This window comes from Lontra canadensis, unplaced genomic scaffold (genome assembly GCF_010015895.1).
Source record: "Lontra canadensis isolate GAN:19392208 unplaced genomic scaffold, GSC_riverotter_1.0 scaffold3, whole genome shotgun sequence".
Lineage (NCBI taxonomy): Eukaryota > Metazoa > Chordata > Mammalia > Carnivora > Mustelidae > Lontra > Lontra canadensis.
Genome location: NW_022630997.1, coordinates 1,178,696 through 1,193,838, shown reverse-complemented (window position 1 = coordinate 1,193,838; position 15,143 = coordinate 1,178,696). Strand labels below are relative to the sequence as shown.

Sequence of the window (15,143 nt, the reverse complement as noted above, 5' to 3'; positions counted from 1 at the left end):
CGGACACCATGCCGCGCTCCCATAGGCCTCCGCCGACCGCCCAGCGGCCCGCCAACGCCACGGGCAATGCCACTGGCAACGCTGCCGAGCCCAAGCCCGAAGGCGGCAGCCTGGCCACGACTTTCAAGATTTTTCTTCTTTTTGCAGGACTGATGGTTAAAGTTCCTGTGGGCTTGTATTTTTCCTGCAAATTGCTCCTTTTCCAGAGTCTCCTGTTAATGTCTCCTGACGACAGTGGCTTTTACGCGACCATCGTGGCGGTGGTGGGGCTGCATGTGGTGCTGGCGGTGTTCGTGTTCATCGTGTGGAAGGAGGGCATGCCCGACTGGCAGGAGAACAAGAACGAGTAGAGCAGCCCGGGAGCTGCGACCGCGGGGGGCGGGGAGGGGGGTCTTTCTTTTCTCATCCGTGTTGACAGTTGTGTCCATTGTGCGCTTTGGGGGAGGGTGGGGGGAGGGACTCTTTACTGCGGCGGAGACTCCAGTAAAGCCGCGGGTGGGGGGGTGGGGGGCTATTTCCTGACCGCCTGTTCCGTGCCCAGTGCTTTGTGTTCAGACATAGTGTTTGTGACTGAGGATCCCGGAGGACTGGTGTAGATACGACCGCCCGGGCGGGGGCGGGGGGGCCGCGCTGACTTGGAGACGTAGACTTAGAGCCGTGAAAATGTGTGCTGACGCGACTGCGGAGGCTCGGCGGGGGCGCCCGCGGCCGGCGCGCGTGTAAGTACCGCGGCGGGCGCGGCGCGGGCGGGCGCGGGGCTCCGCACCCGGAGCCTCGGGCTGTCGGGTCCTGGTGGCTCAGTCGTCGTATTTTTCGGTATTATTTTGGGTGAAAATTGAGGCGAATGTGTTACGTTAGCATGAGACCGCCGGCGGTCGGCTGCGACGAGGTGCCGCTGATGTAAATTACTGCGGGTTCCAAGTTTGGTGCGTTTGTCCCCGCAGTACGCAGGAGACAGTGACCTCACTCTGACGCAGTTGAAGGATGTGACTTCCATGACAAGTGATTCCCCCCTCCCCTACTGTTTTCCATTTGTTTTTCAGTAGCATTTTGGTAAATCTTGGCAAATAGGGATGAAATTCAAAGGGAGTATAGTGGAATTTTGAGACTAATTAGAACGTAGACTTATTTCCACCTTGTGATTAGAGGTTGTTATTACATGACTTAGAAGTTTTGAGTTCACATTTTGCCTGCTTTATCTGTTGGTTTTTTGTAGATTTTATGTCAACCATTTTTTAATTAGTAATCTTACAAAAATGTACATTTTGCTGTACGTTTAATGAATTCATCAACACTCATCTAGTTTCTGACCCTTACTTTGTGAGTGGTGGGAAAATACAGCAAAACGGACTTAGAAAAAGGAAATGTTTACTCCTTCTTTAAAAGGCAAATAAATTGATAAATCTGGAGTAAGAAATATAGAGTGGTTTGGGCTCGGTCCCAATTTTTGCATCTAAATCTATGTATTTTTATCTATACATATCTATGTTAACTTTTTTTTTTCCCCAAAAGATTTATCCTACATGTGTGTAAAAATATCCTTCCTGTGCAGTGTCCTTTTGATGGTTAGGTCTTGTGAGATAATCTAGACATTTTCTTCCTCTGAGCCTGAGGGTTTTCCTTTCTTCCCAATCCCCTCTCCCTGGAAATTATCTTACTTCCCTGAATCCTCCCACCTCCTTGACCACCACTCTCTGAGAAGGGACCTCTTCTCAGCTGCAGCCCTTTCCTGACAGTCCCCCCCAAAAAACTCAAACTGCCCCCCCATGGATAGATTGTATGCATCTGACTTCAAAAGTAGGATTCACTGATTGATTTTCTACCCCCCCCCAACGATCTTAAGTGGTTCTGCTATAGGGGTAATCTTGATGAAAATGAAAATATTTAATTCCCTGTATCATGTCTGTTTAGCCTCATTGATGCTACTCACAGAGATGTGGATGTGCTGTTACTGCTTTCTAACTCTGCCTACTACGTGGCCTAGTAAGTTGCTTAATTTAAAGCTTTTAATGGTTCTTGTAATATGAGTACATTTCCTTATTAGGGTTCATGACATTAAGAATCTAGTTTTATATATTTTAAGGAACTTCATGGAACCCTACATAACTGTTCCATCACTGTTAATTTGAGAATGTGATTTTAGCACTTAGCTTATTTAATATTCTTTTAGCACTTAGCTTATTTCCTATATATTTTTCATGTTTTGATGTACTCCATATACTTTGTTAATAAGTATACATTTTTTATTACTATACAATACATATTTCTCCATTGTTTAGCACTGATACTTCCATTTTATTGCTATTAGCAATGAAACAGTTGTCTTTGTGCAGATAATTGTGTTTGTACACACACACGCACACACCTGCCTCTTTGGTTACAAGAGTCTGATCAATTATACTTTTGTGGTTTACTGCCAGATCTCCAGAAACACTACTAATTAACAATGCCACCAGCAAAAAAAAAAAAAAAAAAAAGTACTTGCTTGTTTGCCTTACCAAAATTGATTTTTTTTTTCTCTAAGTAAATTCTTTCTTTCTGGACTTTAACGAACAATTTTTTAAGTCATTGGCCCAGGTGCCCATTGGCATTGATTATATGGATTTTTTATTCTTGAGTTTGGACAGCAGGTTTATCTGCTGTGTTAATCACAAACACATCCTTTCAGTATATGTATGTGTTTGCCTTCCTTTTAGGTTTGTTGGTTTTGTTTTGTAGAAGTTTTTATAAAACAAATTATATTTTGTTAATTGATTTTAGTTTAAGATCCATAAGCTGATTCTCCTTTAGCTACTAAACTACATATATGTCAGTCTCATTTCATCTAGTTTTTAAATGTTTAAACTCTTTACCCAAGAGTATATTGTGCCCTGGAAGATTTTAACTGCGTAGAAGTTGCTCCTATTCTGTCTCAATGAGCCAAATACGGTTTTGATTTTAATCCTATTTTTACTTCCTTTCCCTTTATCCAGTTATGATGATGAAGTTGATAAAGTAAACCAGTATCAACGACTAAGTCTAGAAGACCTGGAAAAAATAGAAATAGGTAAATTTTAACATGCTAACCAAGTCCTAGAAAGCAAATACTGTTCTTCCAAGAGTGGGCCACATTGTTTGAGCAAGCAGTACGACTTACTAGAATCAGAAAAGGATACTGACATTGCAGCTGGTCTGTTTCTTAGGACTCTCTTCTATTCTTTAGATTAGCGGTGAATGATATGGTCTAGTAATTATTTCTTTAATTGCTTTCCTTATGAAGATTCATGCACGGATCAAGAAAGTTTAAATACTTGAGACTGAAGAAGAGTCTTTATTTAGTTTCATCAAACCAAATCATCACAATAAGCTTGTATTGTGTACTCTTATTTAGAAGAAATAAGAAAAATGTGCTAAAACCTAACTGATGAATAAGTGTTAGTATTTTGAAGATACAGAAAAATGAATTTTATGTGAAAGGTTTAACCATATTCATTTGGGTTTTTAGGTCCCGAACCCACTCTCTTTGGTAAGCCGAAGTTCTCCTGCATGCGACTGCACTACAGATATAAAGAAACAAGTGGCTATTTCCACACACTGAGAGCCGTAATGCGCAATCCAGAAGAGGATGGGAAAGGTAATGGAGATGACCGTATTTGGTGCTAACTTTTGATCTGCTCTTCAGACAACTTTGATCTGCTTCTGGAAGTGAGGACAGTCCATACCATTATAAACGGAACATAGCTTTATGACCATGAAGTAGCCACTCTGTCCCCCAGAAAGCAGGGAAATTATTTGAACTGATGTAGCTGGGGCAAGGAAATCTCAGTGTTTGGCCACGGGGTACCAAGGCTTCTTCCTGCCACGTGTGCCTTTCACGGACAGTAGTCAGGGGACATTTCTGTCTTGTTCACCGCTGTTGCCTTGGCATCTAACACGGGACAAATGAGAAGAAACTTTTAGTTCCAATTGATTTGGTTATTTGTCCTTTATTAACTCTTCTGTTAAAATACGTTTTAGAACATTTTGAATTAGTGGGGAGAGGAGTAAACAAGCAATTTTCTGTAAATTTTAGCAAATAAACTTGTATTTAAATGTATGACCACAAATTTCATTTAGGGGTCTGAACTACAAGTGCTATTTTAGTATGTTTTTGGAGAAATTGGCAAGCATTTGTGTTTGCGTTTCAGATACCCTGCAGTGCATTGCAGAGATGCTCCAGATAACCAAGCAAGCCATGGGATTAGATGTACCTATAATTGAGAAAAAACTTGAGCGGTAAGTATACCACTACAATTTTCTCAAGAGTAAAAAGATTATCATCCGAAGTCCCATATCTTTAGAAGTATTTGTAAGATGGGGAGGAATCACATTATGGTCTAACACGGTGTTTAGACTGAGACGTGGCACATTTCTGTGGATCAAAAAGTAATACTTTTAAAGTTTGCTCTTCTGAGAGTCTATCTAGAAATACGTTACTTGTGGCCATAATTTAAACAACTTTAAAACATACTGGCTGTCATTTTCTCTATGAACGTCAGTGGGTTAAGAATGCCTGTAGGTTATTTCACATTACAATTTGGATTTCCCATCTGCTTATGTTTCATGGTCCACATTCAGCTAAAGAGCAATTTGCTCATCTAGAGAAAAACTGTTCAGTCTTGTGTTAGTAGAGAGAATTGTTTCCATAGCTCTTTAACATCCTAATTTTTATGAAATGCTCATGACCAGTAAGTCCATACTGAGGCATGTGGCAAATACCAGTCACTTTTGCTTGTATTTGTAGCTATCATGAGGGATTCCAAATAAGAAAACCCTGTGTTAGATATGCTGTATCTTTTAAAATAATTGTAGGTAATCTACAGGAAATATAAAGAAACAAATTCTCCCCCCTCCCACCTGAATCCAGCCAAGTTGGAATGGGTGCATACAGCTTTAGTTAAATTGCTGTACATTCCCATTGATGGTCTGTGTTGGCTTGGCTGGTTGTTTAGGTTGTCAGTGTGGTAGACCTGCCCCAAATGGTAGCCCCTGGCCATGAAAGTGACCGTAGTAGTTCCCCTCCTCCCCCATCCGTGGTCCTGTTAACCTGTGGTCAGCCCTGGTCTGGGAGCTCTTGATGCACTGTCCCAGGGCCTGTGTCATAGACTTCTCACCGTGTAGACATTTATCATCTCACATCCTCACCAGAAGGGTAAGTAGAGTACAATAAGATATTTAGAGAGATTAACTTTTATTTATAGTCTTATAAATTATTCCTGTTAATCTCTCACTCTGCTTAGTTATAAACTAAACTTTATCACAGGTTATATATGTATAGGGAAAAACATAGTCTATATAGGACTTAATCCTATCCGTGGCTTCAGATGTTGGGGATCTTGGAATATATTCCCTGGTAAGGCAGGTGTTGTCTGAATTTTGGATCGGGTTTTTTGGTTTTTATTCTCAGAATATACAAAAATGCAGGTTGAGGCAGCCATCGAGAGGCCTCTTCCCCTTCCCTTCCTCTACTGCTTCCTCCTCCTCTGAATGCCAGAGAGAACCCAGTTGAAGGAAACATGCAGTAATAATGATCAAATCCAAAGACAAAGTTTTGATCCAGAAGAACTCAACATGATTACCCAGCTACTGCAGGGAGCTTCCGAGTAGGATTAAGATATTACAGATGTAGTGTTTCCACAGGCTGGCTCTTCACTGCATGGGCTGCTTGAGGGCAGGATACGCAGGAAACTGCTTGCTGGACTTAAAGTCACCCAGCCAGGGCACTGTTCCCATTCAGTGCCCGGGGACAACTTGTCGATGTCATTCATAAAGGCTTCTGATGCCTAGCTGTAAACTACTAACACAGTGGTTGCTTCAAAGACTTAGTACCAAAAAGAATAAGATCTCTCATTAATCATCTTTTAATAGGGATTATATGTTGAAATATTTTGTATATATTGGATTAAGTATCAAAATTTCATGTTTTTAATATGGCTAGAAAAATGTAGAACTACATCTAGCTTACATTTCTTTTGAACAGTGCTGTTCTAGCATCAACTCCAAGGGATTATCTGCATTTATTAGCAGTGCGTGGTTTCAGAAATTGGGCCCAATCAAAGTTTAACAGCTTCCTCTTATAGTAATTAGAACTGGTGTATTGGATTTCAGAGGGAGTGAACTTTTTTCTCTTCTAATTTGTAGGAAGAGCAGTAAACCTCATGAAGACATCATTGGCATCAGATCTCAAAACCAAGGCTCTTTGGCACAGGGAAAGAATTTTTTAATGAGCAAATTTTCATCTCTAAATCAAAAAGTGAAACAGACCAAATCTAATGTAAATATTGGCAATCTACGAAAGCTAGGAAACTTTGCCAAACCTGAAATGAAAGTTAACTTTCTAAAACCCAACTTAAAAGTGAATCTTTGGAAGTCAGATAGTAGTCTTGAAACCATGGAAACCACAGGTGTGCTGGATAACAAAGTCCAGGCAGAGTCGGATGGGGAAATGTCTTCGGAGAATGACTCCTACCACTCTGATGAATTCCTTACAAATTCCAAATCTGATGAAGACAAACAGCTAGCTAATTCTTTAGAGAACGTAGGGCCAAGAGACTATGTTCTTCCTAGTTGTGGTATTATTGCTTCCGCGCCTCGGTTAGGCAGCCGGTCCCAGTCCATCAGCAGCACTGATCTTAGCATTCACGTTCCTTCAGAGACTGTTGCCCCTGGAAGTGGGTCTGGAAAAGGCCACGAGTCTCCTTTGAAGAAAAGTCCTTCTGCTGACAACATATACATATTGACTGGCTTTGCCAAGCCTGTGGACGTTTACTGCCATAGATTTGTACAAGACGCACAAAACAAAATGACCCAGCTGTCAGAACCAGGGTCCGTTTCTCAGCAGGTTAGTGAGGAAGGCAATCAAATGACCAATCAAATTTCTAAAGAAGAAACACACTCTGAATCAGCAGCACAGATACCTTCTCGGCCGTCTCAGTTAGATGTGTCTTTTCCTGCAGCAGGTCCCCAGTACTTGTCCGTCGAACCAGTGCATCCAGCTGTATCTCAAAAGACCCCTGGTTCTGGCTCCAGCATGGCTGAATTTGAGACAGGCCTTCACGTAACTCCTTCTCCTTCAGAGGGCAGTAGCAGCAGAGCAGTCTCTCCCTTTGCAAAGATTCGAAGTTCCATGGTCCAAGTTGCTAGTATCACCCAAGCTGGCTTCACCCAGGGGATCCACTTCGCAGTGGCAAAGGTTCAGAAGAGCCCTGCAGAACCTGAAGGGGTTAATGAAGTCCAGCAAAATGAACTTAAAAATATGTTTACACAATGCCAGACACGAATAATTCAGATTTAATTTTTAGCCACAAAGAATCCTATGGCTTTTATTTAATCCAAAAAGGGGTTTCACATATTAGGCTATTTTAACCTGTTGTTTTTGAAGCTAGGGATCACAAATTCTAATTATGTTTATCGGGAAAGTTTTTAAAAGGAGCTGAACTTGGGCAGATTTCCAGATTTGAGAGCCAGGACGGAAGAAGTGTGTCATCCTAGAACGTGTAAACGTGAGTAGCTCATACACTACAGAGCAGTTGGGTGTCTGAAAGTAATTTGGGGATAATTACTTAGAGACATAATAACCTGAACCTTTTGTGCAGTGGGTGGATAAGTGAAGCATAGGAAGTAAACACGAAGGATGAACATGGACACATTTAGGGGAATAGCTTTTTCATAATTTGTCTTCTGTTTGTCCATTCATTTCTGTGTTAAATATTTAGTTTTTAGTGACTTTTGAATGTTACTAGTACGAAGAAGCATTTGAATATTAAAAAACTCTAGTTTAGTTTTGATGGCTTAACCATTCCCTATTAAGAGTAAATTGAGGGTTACTGGCACTGCAGTCAAGAAAGGTATATGCCCATTTGATCCTGATTTTCCCCATAGTTTACTTAAATTTAAAATACTCTGCCCCTTGTACACCCCAAAGTCTAGAATTAAAGACCTGTCAGTCATAAAACCTGAGACACCAGATGTAACTACCAGCACCTATTAAATTATTCTGTTTTTAGGAATGGAAGACTACATTTATCAGATACTGGTAATTCTTGAAATGAATGTTCAGGTTGTAAGTTTTTGCAGGGGAATATTCCTTAACCTCTTGTCTAGACTATAAACCGCAGAAAATTTAGTCTGATGCACAGCTGTACTAGAACTGATTCATGACTATAATCCTGACCCCATGGAACCGTGGCCTCAGAAAAGCCCATACAAGAATGTTGCACACCTTATTCCAAACAAGTATTGGTTTGTCTGGTATCTTTAGAGCCTTACTCTGTTGAAGTGATTCTCAGCTAAACATTATGTCTGTTGTAACTTTGATAAGTATTTCAACATTTGTTATTTATTAGTGGTATCTTTTTTTTGGAAGTGTCAAATCTTGTGACTATTTAAAATAAAACACCATTGTAATTTAAAGTGACAACGTGTATGAGAATTCCTTAAATAATACTTTAAAGATAATGTTGATCTCTAAATCAGGTTAAAAAATTCACAAGGTAAATTTGCTATAACTGATCACTTGGGTCTCAGCCTTTCCAGTATTTTTCATTCTTAAGTTTTTATATGTAGACTTTAAAAATGAAATGCATCACAAACCATCAAATTTTAAACATCCAAACACTGAAACTGAACGCTTTATTCTGTTCTTTTCTTCTGGTCTTGAAAGTATTAAAGTGTGGCACAATGGGAGAGAAAATAAAAGCAAAGGTCAAGTGATAAATGTATCTTTTAAGCTCCACGAAATGTGTCCCAAAGAGATTTGTGGAAACTAAAAAGAAGGCAATGTTTAATTCCAGGCAGGGTGTTATGTTCAGTTTCCCACTGACTCAAATAGGAATAGCAAACGTTCCTGTGCAGTGTGTGGGCAAACCAGGAAAGAAAGGTGGTTCTGAAGCCCAGGTTCCAGGCTCGTTCCCCAGTGGGAACCCAACAGGAGACTGCACGACCACCCATGGTAAGCTTTTAGTAAAGGTTTCCCATAAGGAGGGCGTCGGACCTTTTCTCACGCATCATGGGGTAAGTCTTACAATAATGAAAAATAACCCAAAGTACTAATAATTGGGGAAGTTTTGTTTATTTGAAAGAGCATTTTCCTTTCAAGGGAACTTTTCTGCAAGATCAAGCAAATTATGTACTTCCTTTGGTAAATTACAATTCACGTTTGCACAATAACCACAGTAACTAATCTACTCTCTGGAATTTTGTTCCCACAAATCCAGTTGAATCTTCATTTTGTTTCTAAAAGATTAAGGAAGTTTACTCTACCAGTTATAAAAATGAAAACCAGTTAGAATTCTAAATATAAACATTATTTACATTAGTTTGTAAAAACAGATTGGAGTTTAGGAAAAGTTAAATAGTCGTTTCTACTTCAGTTCATTAGGCATAATGAATTCCTTGCTTTTCAAGGCTGACCCTGTTTCCTTGTTTAGCAATATCAATTTGGAGGGGGCGGGGGAAGGGTGCCAAAACAATACTTACAGGATCATTTAGCTGATCTGTGTCCCACTAGGTAAGTTACTGGCTTTTAAAAAAAAAAAAAACAAAAAAAAAACATTAATCTTCATACATAACCACTGATAACTTAAAAAAATGGTCTAAACTTTCCAAACATTCTTGATACCACAATTACACTACTATACTGTATTAAATTGCTTTCTAAGTATGGGTAATGATATTTTTGTTACTTTAAAAACTTTGAGCGGTGCCTGGGTGGCTCAGTGGGTTAAAGCCTCTGCATTCGGCTCGGGTCATGATCCCAGTTTCCTGGGATCGAGCCCCACATTGGTCTCTCTGCTTGGCAGGGAGCCTGCTTCCCTTCCTCTGCCTGCCTCTCTGCCTACTTACGGTCTCTCTTTGTCAAATAAATAAAACCTTTAAAAAAAAAAAAAAACTTTTACGTTAGGGGCACCTGGGTGACTCAGTCACAGTTAAGCTTCTGCCTTTGGCTCAGGTCATGATCCTGGTGTCTTGGGATAGAGCCCCGCATCAGGCTCTCTGCTCAGCAGGAAACCTGCTTCCCCCTCTCCCTCTGTTTCTGTCAAATAAATATAATCTTTAAAAAAAAAAAAATGTTAAATCTGTAATTGGTCTGGGAAAAACTTACCTGTGGCTTTCTTGAGTATTCCTGGATTCGCAGATATGTTCGTTGACTAACACATCTGGAACTAATGGAAAAACTTACACAAAAGTTTAAAATCCAACACCATCATCAAAGCAACTAAATGACAATTATTAGGAAAACAATTGAAAACTTTATTTTCTACAGAAGGCATATTTTAAAAAGTTAACTTTGCTTTCTTCCTATTTGGGCAAAACAACCTATCCTAGGGCAGCATTCCTTTAAGTTCCATAAAACAGTGGTTCCCAAATGCACGGGGGTGAAATGAGAAAAATAAGGACAATGTAGTGTTTTTTTTCCAAAAAAGCTATATTTATTCCATTTAAAGGACTCTCATTCTGAGACTGTCCTTTCATGAAAAAAAAAAAAAAGTGATATAATACAGTGGTTTCTTTCAGATTACTTGGCAAAATACATTGGCAACCCTGTCCCCCAAATTTTTGGAAATGTTACTGGTCCATGGAATCCAAAAGTCTGGGAACCACTGCCATGTAAAAAAGACTAATTCTGTAGGTTATTAACAACTGTTTAAGTGGAAAAAAACTTCTGTGGTCAAATGTTTGGGAAACGATACTACAGAATTTCACACAGTTATGTGAATTTAATGGCAGGTACACCCCATTCCCCAAACTTCGACCACTAAACACATTCAGACCCACTGTTAATTGGAAAGACATTGTAAAAATCTCAAGTGAACAACTCCTCTGACTTTGGAATTCCAACAATTTTCAAGTGAAGCTGACATTAGCATCAACAGAATCTGACCTATGACTTAGCTGAAACTAAGGAAATGGTATCAGCAACATTATCGTCAATATTAAACTTTTAATATCAAATACATTTTTGTACATTGTTACTAATTTATATAATTATAAAACAATCAAAAGCTCCATAAAATCAGTAAGGTAAAAGCTCTTACTGAATATTATATAAACTTCAGATGTTACCAGGCTGATTTCAGGAAAAGTCATTGGTTTTTGATACAAATTATCTACAAAACAATGTGGTATAAATGGTATTTGAATTTTACAATAATGTGGCCACAATCTGCCCACCACTCTACTAGGCGTCAGATCTTTAAAGTTCATTTCCATTCACACATTTCTGCTGCTGAAGCCTGGTTCTTCTTAAAGACTCCAGCTGCTTTGCTCTGAGCCATCGCTCTCTTGACAGTGTTGTCTGACCGGCACTGAGAGACAGAAACCTGGCGTGAAACATAGAAACAGATTTAAGTCTAGACCTAGGACAGGATCTAGTTCTTTTTCTTTCTTTCCTTTTTTTTTAATTTTTTTTAAAGAACCTCAGAATATGCTGGGTTAGGGGTCAAGACCATCTGGCAGCTACAGACAAGTCAAGAGCCAAGTTAGACTTCCACGAAGGGATCTTTGAAGGTTAGAGACAAAAAAACAAGCCTGTTCCACTGGTCACTGGCCAAACAATCCCCCTTCACTAAACCCTTAAAGGAAAAACCTTTCCACTGGTACAAATCTCAGTTACTCCTAAAAATCGGAAGGTTCACACAGAGCTTCCTAAAACAGCAATTACGGACACGGACTACTCACCGAGCCACAATGAGCAGCTGGTGGAGGTCATCTGCAGTGATGCTCTGAGGGTCGTTCTTGCGCATTTCCACAAAGTCATCTTCAACTGCCTGTACCGAGAGAGTAAGCGGACTTGAACACTGCTTATGAACAGTGTATTACGCAGGGAAAAAGTAACACGGTCCACTGGCTGATGTGCAAACGAGGTATCAGCCCTTCTGCTTAGGCTTCTTCGGAGAAAGGAGGGTGAAAGCCCCGCCTCACCCACAGGCCAATGCTGCCGACAGAGCCGGCGGGCGGCCAGGCAAACATCTGGGTCAGCAATGTGCAAGGCCAACGGGGCAGGGTGACGTCAGCAAAAGTGGCAGAGTGAGGGAAGGCCTCAGAAAATTCTTTCCACCACTGAAGGGTACAAGAACACTAGCAAAAACTATCAAAATTGCTTCTTCTGATCTGAATCTGAAAATTAACCAGAACACAGGGAGCATTCGGTCAAGAACGAACACTGGGCTCTAAGGCATTTTCATTTCCCCACCTACCCACCCCACGCCCTGAAAAGGGACAGCCCAGAGGCCGCAGGAGACGGTTCCTTCAAAGCACCATTCCTGAGATCGGTCACACTCTGCCGGCGGCTCCCGGCAAGAATCCACGGGCAAGGCTGTCTTCATTCAGCCACACTCCGCTTACCCAATGTGAACAGCCTCTTCTCCCAGGGAATTTATCAAAATCAGAAGCAATTACTAATCAACCCGGCTGCTTCATGCACTGGATAGTATTTGGGACAGACAACCCACCAAAATCCTAGGAAATGAAAAATTTCCCCCCAAAAGCCTCCAAAGGACGATCTCTATCTCCCCAGGAGTGCAGGTCACCGACGTGCAAAAGGCCGCGTGCACACTCAGATCGGAAGAGGCCCTAAGCTAACCTGAGTGGGTGCTCTGTGCAGGCAGAAAGAGAGGAGTGGATCACAGCTGTACGCTGTGTGCCAGAGTGTTGGAGGCCTGCCCTCATATGCACACAGGGCCCTTGGCTTTGACTGGAGACCTGTTCCCAGGCATCTAAGGAAATTCAATCTCTATCTGATCACTGACCGCTGAGCTCGCAGACACTCCAGGAGCCGCATACAAAGAATGCGCTTCACAGAGTTCACTGGAAGAGTCACTAAGCAACAACAAACCCTAGGGGGGAGGATACCACCCCCCCCCCCCCCCCCGCAGCAGAGCAGAGCTATCCTGGCTTCCACATATCTGGTTTTCAAAACAAAAATGAGACACAGAAACAAGAGTATCTGGACCCCTTCACTGGAAACAAAGAAGTCAACAGAAAAGGTCCTTGAGGAAGCCCAAATATTGGACTTGCTAGACAAAGACTTTTTTTTTTGACAGACAGAGATCACAAGCAGGCAGAGAGGCAGGCAGAGAGAGAGGAGGAAGCAGGCTCCCCGCTGAGCAGAGATCCCGATGCGGGGCTCGATCCCAGGACCCTGAGATCATGACCTGAGCAGAAGGCAGAGGCTTAACCCACTGAGCCACCCAGGGGCCCCGACTTTTTTTTTTTTCCTGAATTTTATCTAGTTATTTGAGAGGGAGAGAGACTGCGCACAAGCACACACACGAGAGAGCACAAGCGGTGGAGAGGGAGAAGCAGGCTACACGCTGAGTAGGGACCCTGGTGTGGGGCTCGATCCCAGGACCCTGGGATCATGACCTGAGCCAAAGGCAGATGCTGAACCCACTGAGCCAGCCAGTGCCCCTAGAGAAAGAGTTTAAATCAGCTCTTTAAATATATTCAAAGAACTAGAGAAAACCACATATAAAGAACTAAAAGCATGAGAATGATGTCACCACGAATAAAAAAGTATCGAGAGAGAGAGATTATTTTAAAAGCAAGCAAGAGGGGCGCCTGGCTGGCTCAGTGGGCTCAGCCTCGGCCTTCAGCTCAGGTCATGATCTCGGGGTCCTGGGATCGAGCCTGCATCGGGCTCTCTGCTCAGCCGGGAGCCTGCTTCCTCCTCTCTCTCTCTCTGCCTGCCTCTCTGCCTACTTGTGATCTCTGTCGAATAAATAAATAAAATCTTTGGGGGGAAAAAAGGCAAGTAGAGGGGTGGCTGGCTCAGTCAAGCGTCTGACTCTTGGTTTCAGCTCAGGTCATGACCTTGGGGCTGTGGGACGGGGCACAGCAGTGGGCTCCACGCTCAGTGTGGAGTCTGCTTGGGATTGTTTCATTCTCCTCCACTCACTCACTTGCTCTCTCTGAATAAAGCCTTAAAAAAAATAAATAAATAAAAAGCAAACAAACTCCGAAGTTGAACAAGGTGACTGAGACTTAAAATTCACCGGGAACGAGGCTGAGCTTCGTGCGGCAGCGGAGAAAGTCTGCAAATGTGCAGAAAGGTCGGCCGCACGTGGCGGGTCTGGGCAGAAGAAAGCGAAGGGAGGAAGAAAAATGAACGGAGCCTCCGCGACTCGTGAGCCGCCATCAAGCGCGCCCACACTCACCGCAGCGCTGGAAGGAGGAAGGAGAAAGGCAGAAAGGAATTTCAAGAAGTAACGGTCAAAGCCTCCCCGAACTCCTTGCGCGCTCCCGCACGACGAGCGTCCGCGCGCGCGCGCGGCAGCCCCACAGACGGCGCCCGCGGGCCGGCCGGACGCCAGGGAGAGCCTCGACCGCACGAGCACAGGGGAGCCCCTGAGCCCGAAGAGCGGCTCCTCGGAAGCCACGGGGCCAGCGGGCGACAGGACACACGGACCAAGTGCTGAAGGAACACGTCTTCACACCGAGAACTCCACGTCCGGGAGAAGCGCTCCTCAAACGCGGAGAAACCAGGACCGCCCCAGACAAGCAACACCCGGACGGAACCGCTCGGGCGGATCAGGCCTACGGGGACCGCGCGGCTCCTCCGGCCCGAACGAGAGGACGCCGCGCGGCGCCGCGAGCCCACGCAGGGGACCGTCAGGGCAACGACGCGGCAAAGGTACAAAGCAGTACCGGGTCTTTCCCGCGCCGGAGGGACGACGGCAGCCAACGAGGCCTGTGAACGCGGCGATGGAGCCGGACAGACGGACGACGCCCGGAGACGCCGCCGCCAGCTCGGCCGGCCGGGAGCCGCGGGAGCCCGAGCGGACCGAACCGTCTAGGGCAGCGCGGCCGCGGTTCCTTCAGCGCACGCGCACCTTGGTTATCTCGTCGGAGATGCTGTAGTCCAGGAACCTCAGCAGCGTCAGGTAGATGCGGAACTTGTTGAGCAGGGACGGCAGCACGGCCGACAGGAGGCTGTCCGTGTACTCCTCCATGTTGGGCGGGACGAGCTGCGGCTGCAGGTGGATCTGGCAGTCCGCCTGGGGAGACAAGCGCCGCATCAGCCCGCGAAGGAATCGGGAACGACGGTCCCTCACGGCGGGGGGGGGGGGGGGGGGGGGGGGGGGGCGGGAACTTTTTAACACGAACCCACAAGCGCCGGGACGCCC

At 43.7% G+C, this 15,143-nt stretch overlaps 2 protein-coding genes across 4 annotated transcripts in view; one reads left to right on the top strand and one right to left on the bottom strand.

Annotated features, from left to right (window-relative positions):
* Positions 1-8,434, top strand: part of INPP5F (inositol polyphosphate-5-phosphatase F) — an 81,827-nt gene extending 73,393 nt beyond the window's left edge. The window contains exons 1-6 of one of the 2 annotated variants that reach the window (XM_032878502.1): positions 473-719; positions 1,912-1,983; positions 2,973-3,046; positions 3,485-3,613; positions 4,167-4,254; positions 6,160-8,434. In XM_032878502.1, coding sequence (XP_032734393.1) covers positions 664-719; positions 1,912-1,983; positions 2,973-3,046; positions 3,485-3,613; positions 4,167-4,254; positions 6,160-7,312 — 1,572 coding nt within the window. In that variant the 5' untranslated portion in view covers positions 473-663 and the 3' untranslated portion in view covers positions 7,313-8,434. Of the gene's footprint in view, positions 1-472; positions 720-1,911; positions 1,984-2,972; positions 3,047-3,484; positions 3,614-4,166; positions 4,255-6,159 lie in introns of those variants that run through there. The other variant, XM_032878500.1, reaches the window with a different exon arrangement.
* A 1,814-nt stretch (positions 8,435-10,248) lies between these two features.
* The window catches only part of MCMBP (minichromosome maintenance complex binding protein), a 47,689-nt gene continuing 42,794 nt past the window's right edge, over positions 10,249-15,143 (bottom strand). For both annotated transcript variants that reach the window (XM_032878506.1, XM_032878517.1), the window contains exons 14-16: positions 14,850-15,014; positions 11,698-11,786; positions 10,249-11,339 (exon numbers count right to left, since the gene is read on the bottom strand). In XM_032878506.1, coding sequence (XP_032734397.1) covers positions 11,213-11,339; positions 11,698-11,786; positions 14,850-15,014 — 381 coding nt within the window. In that variant the 3' untranslated portion in view covers positions 10,249-11,212. The remainder of the gene's footprint in view (positions 11,340-11,697; positions 11,787-14,849; positions 15,015-15,143) is intronic.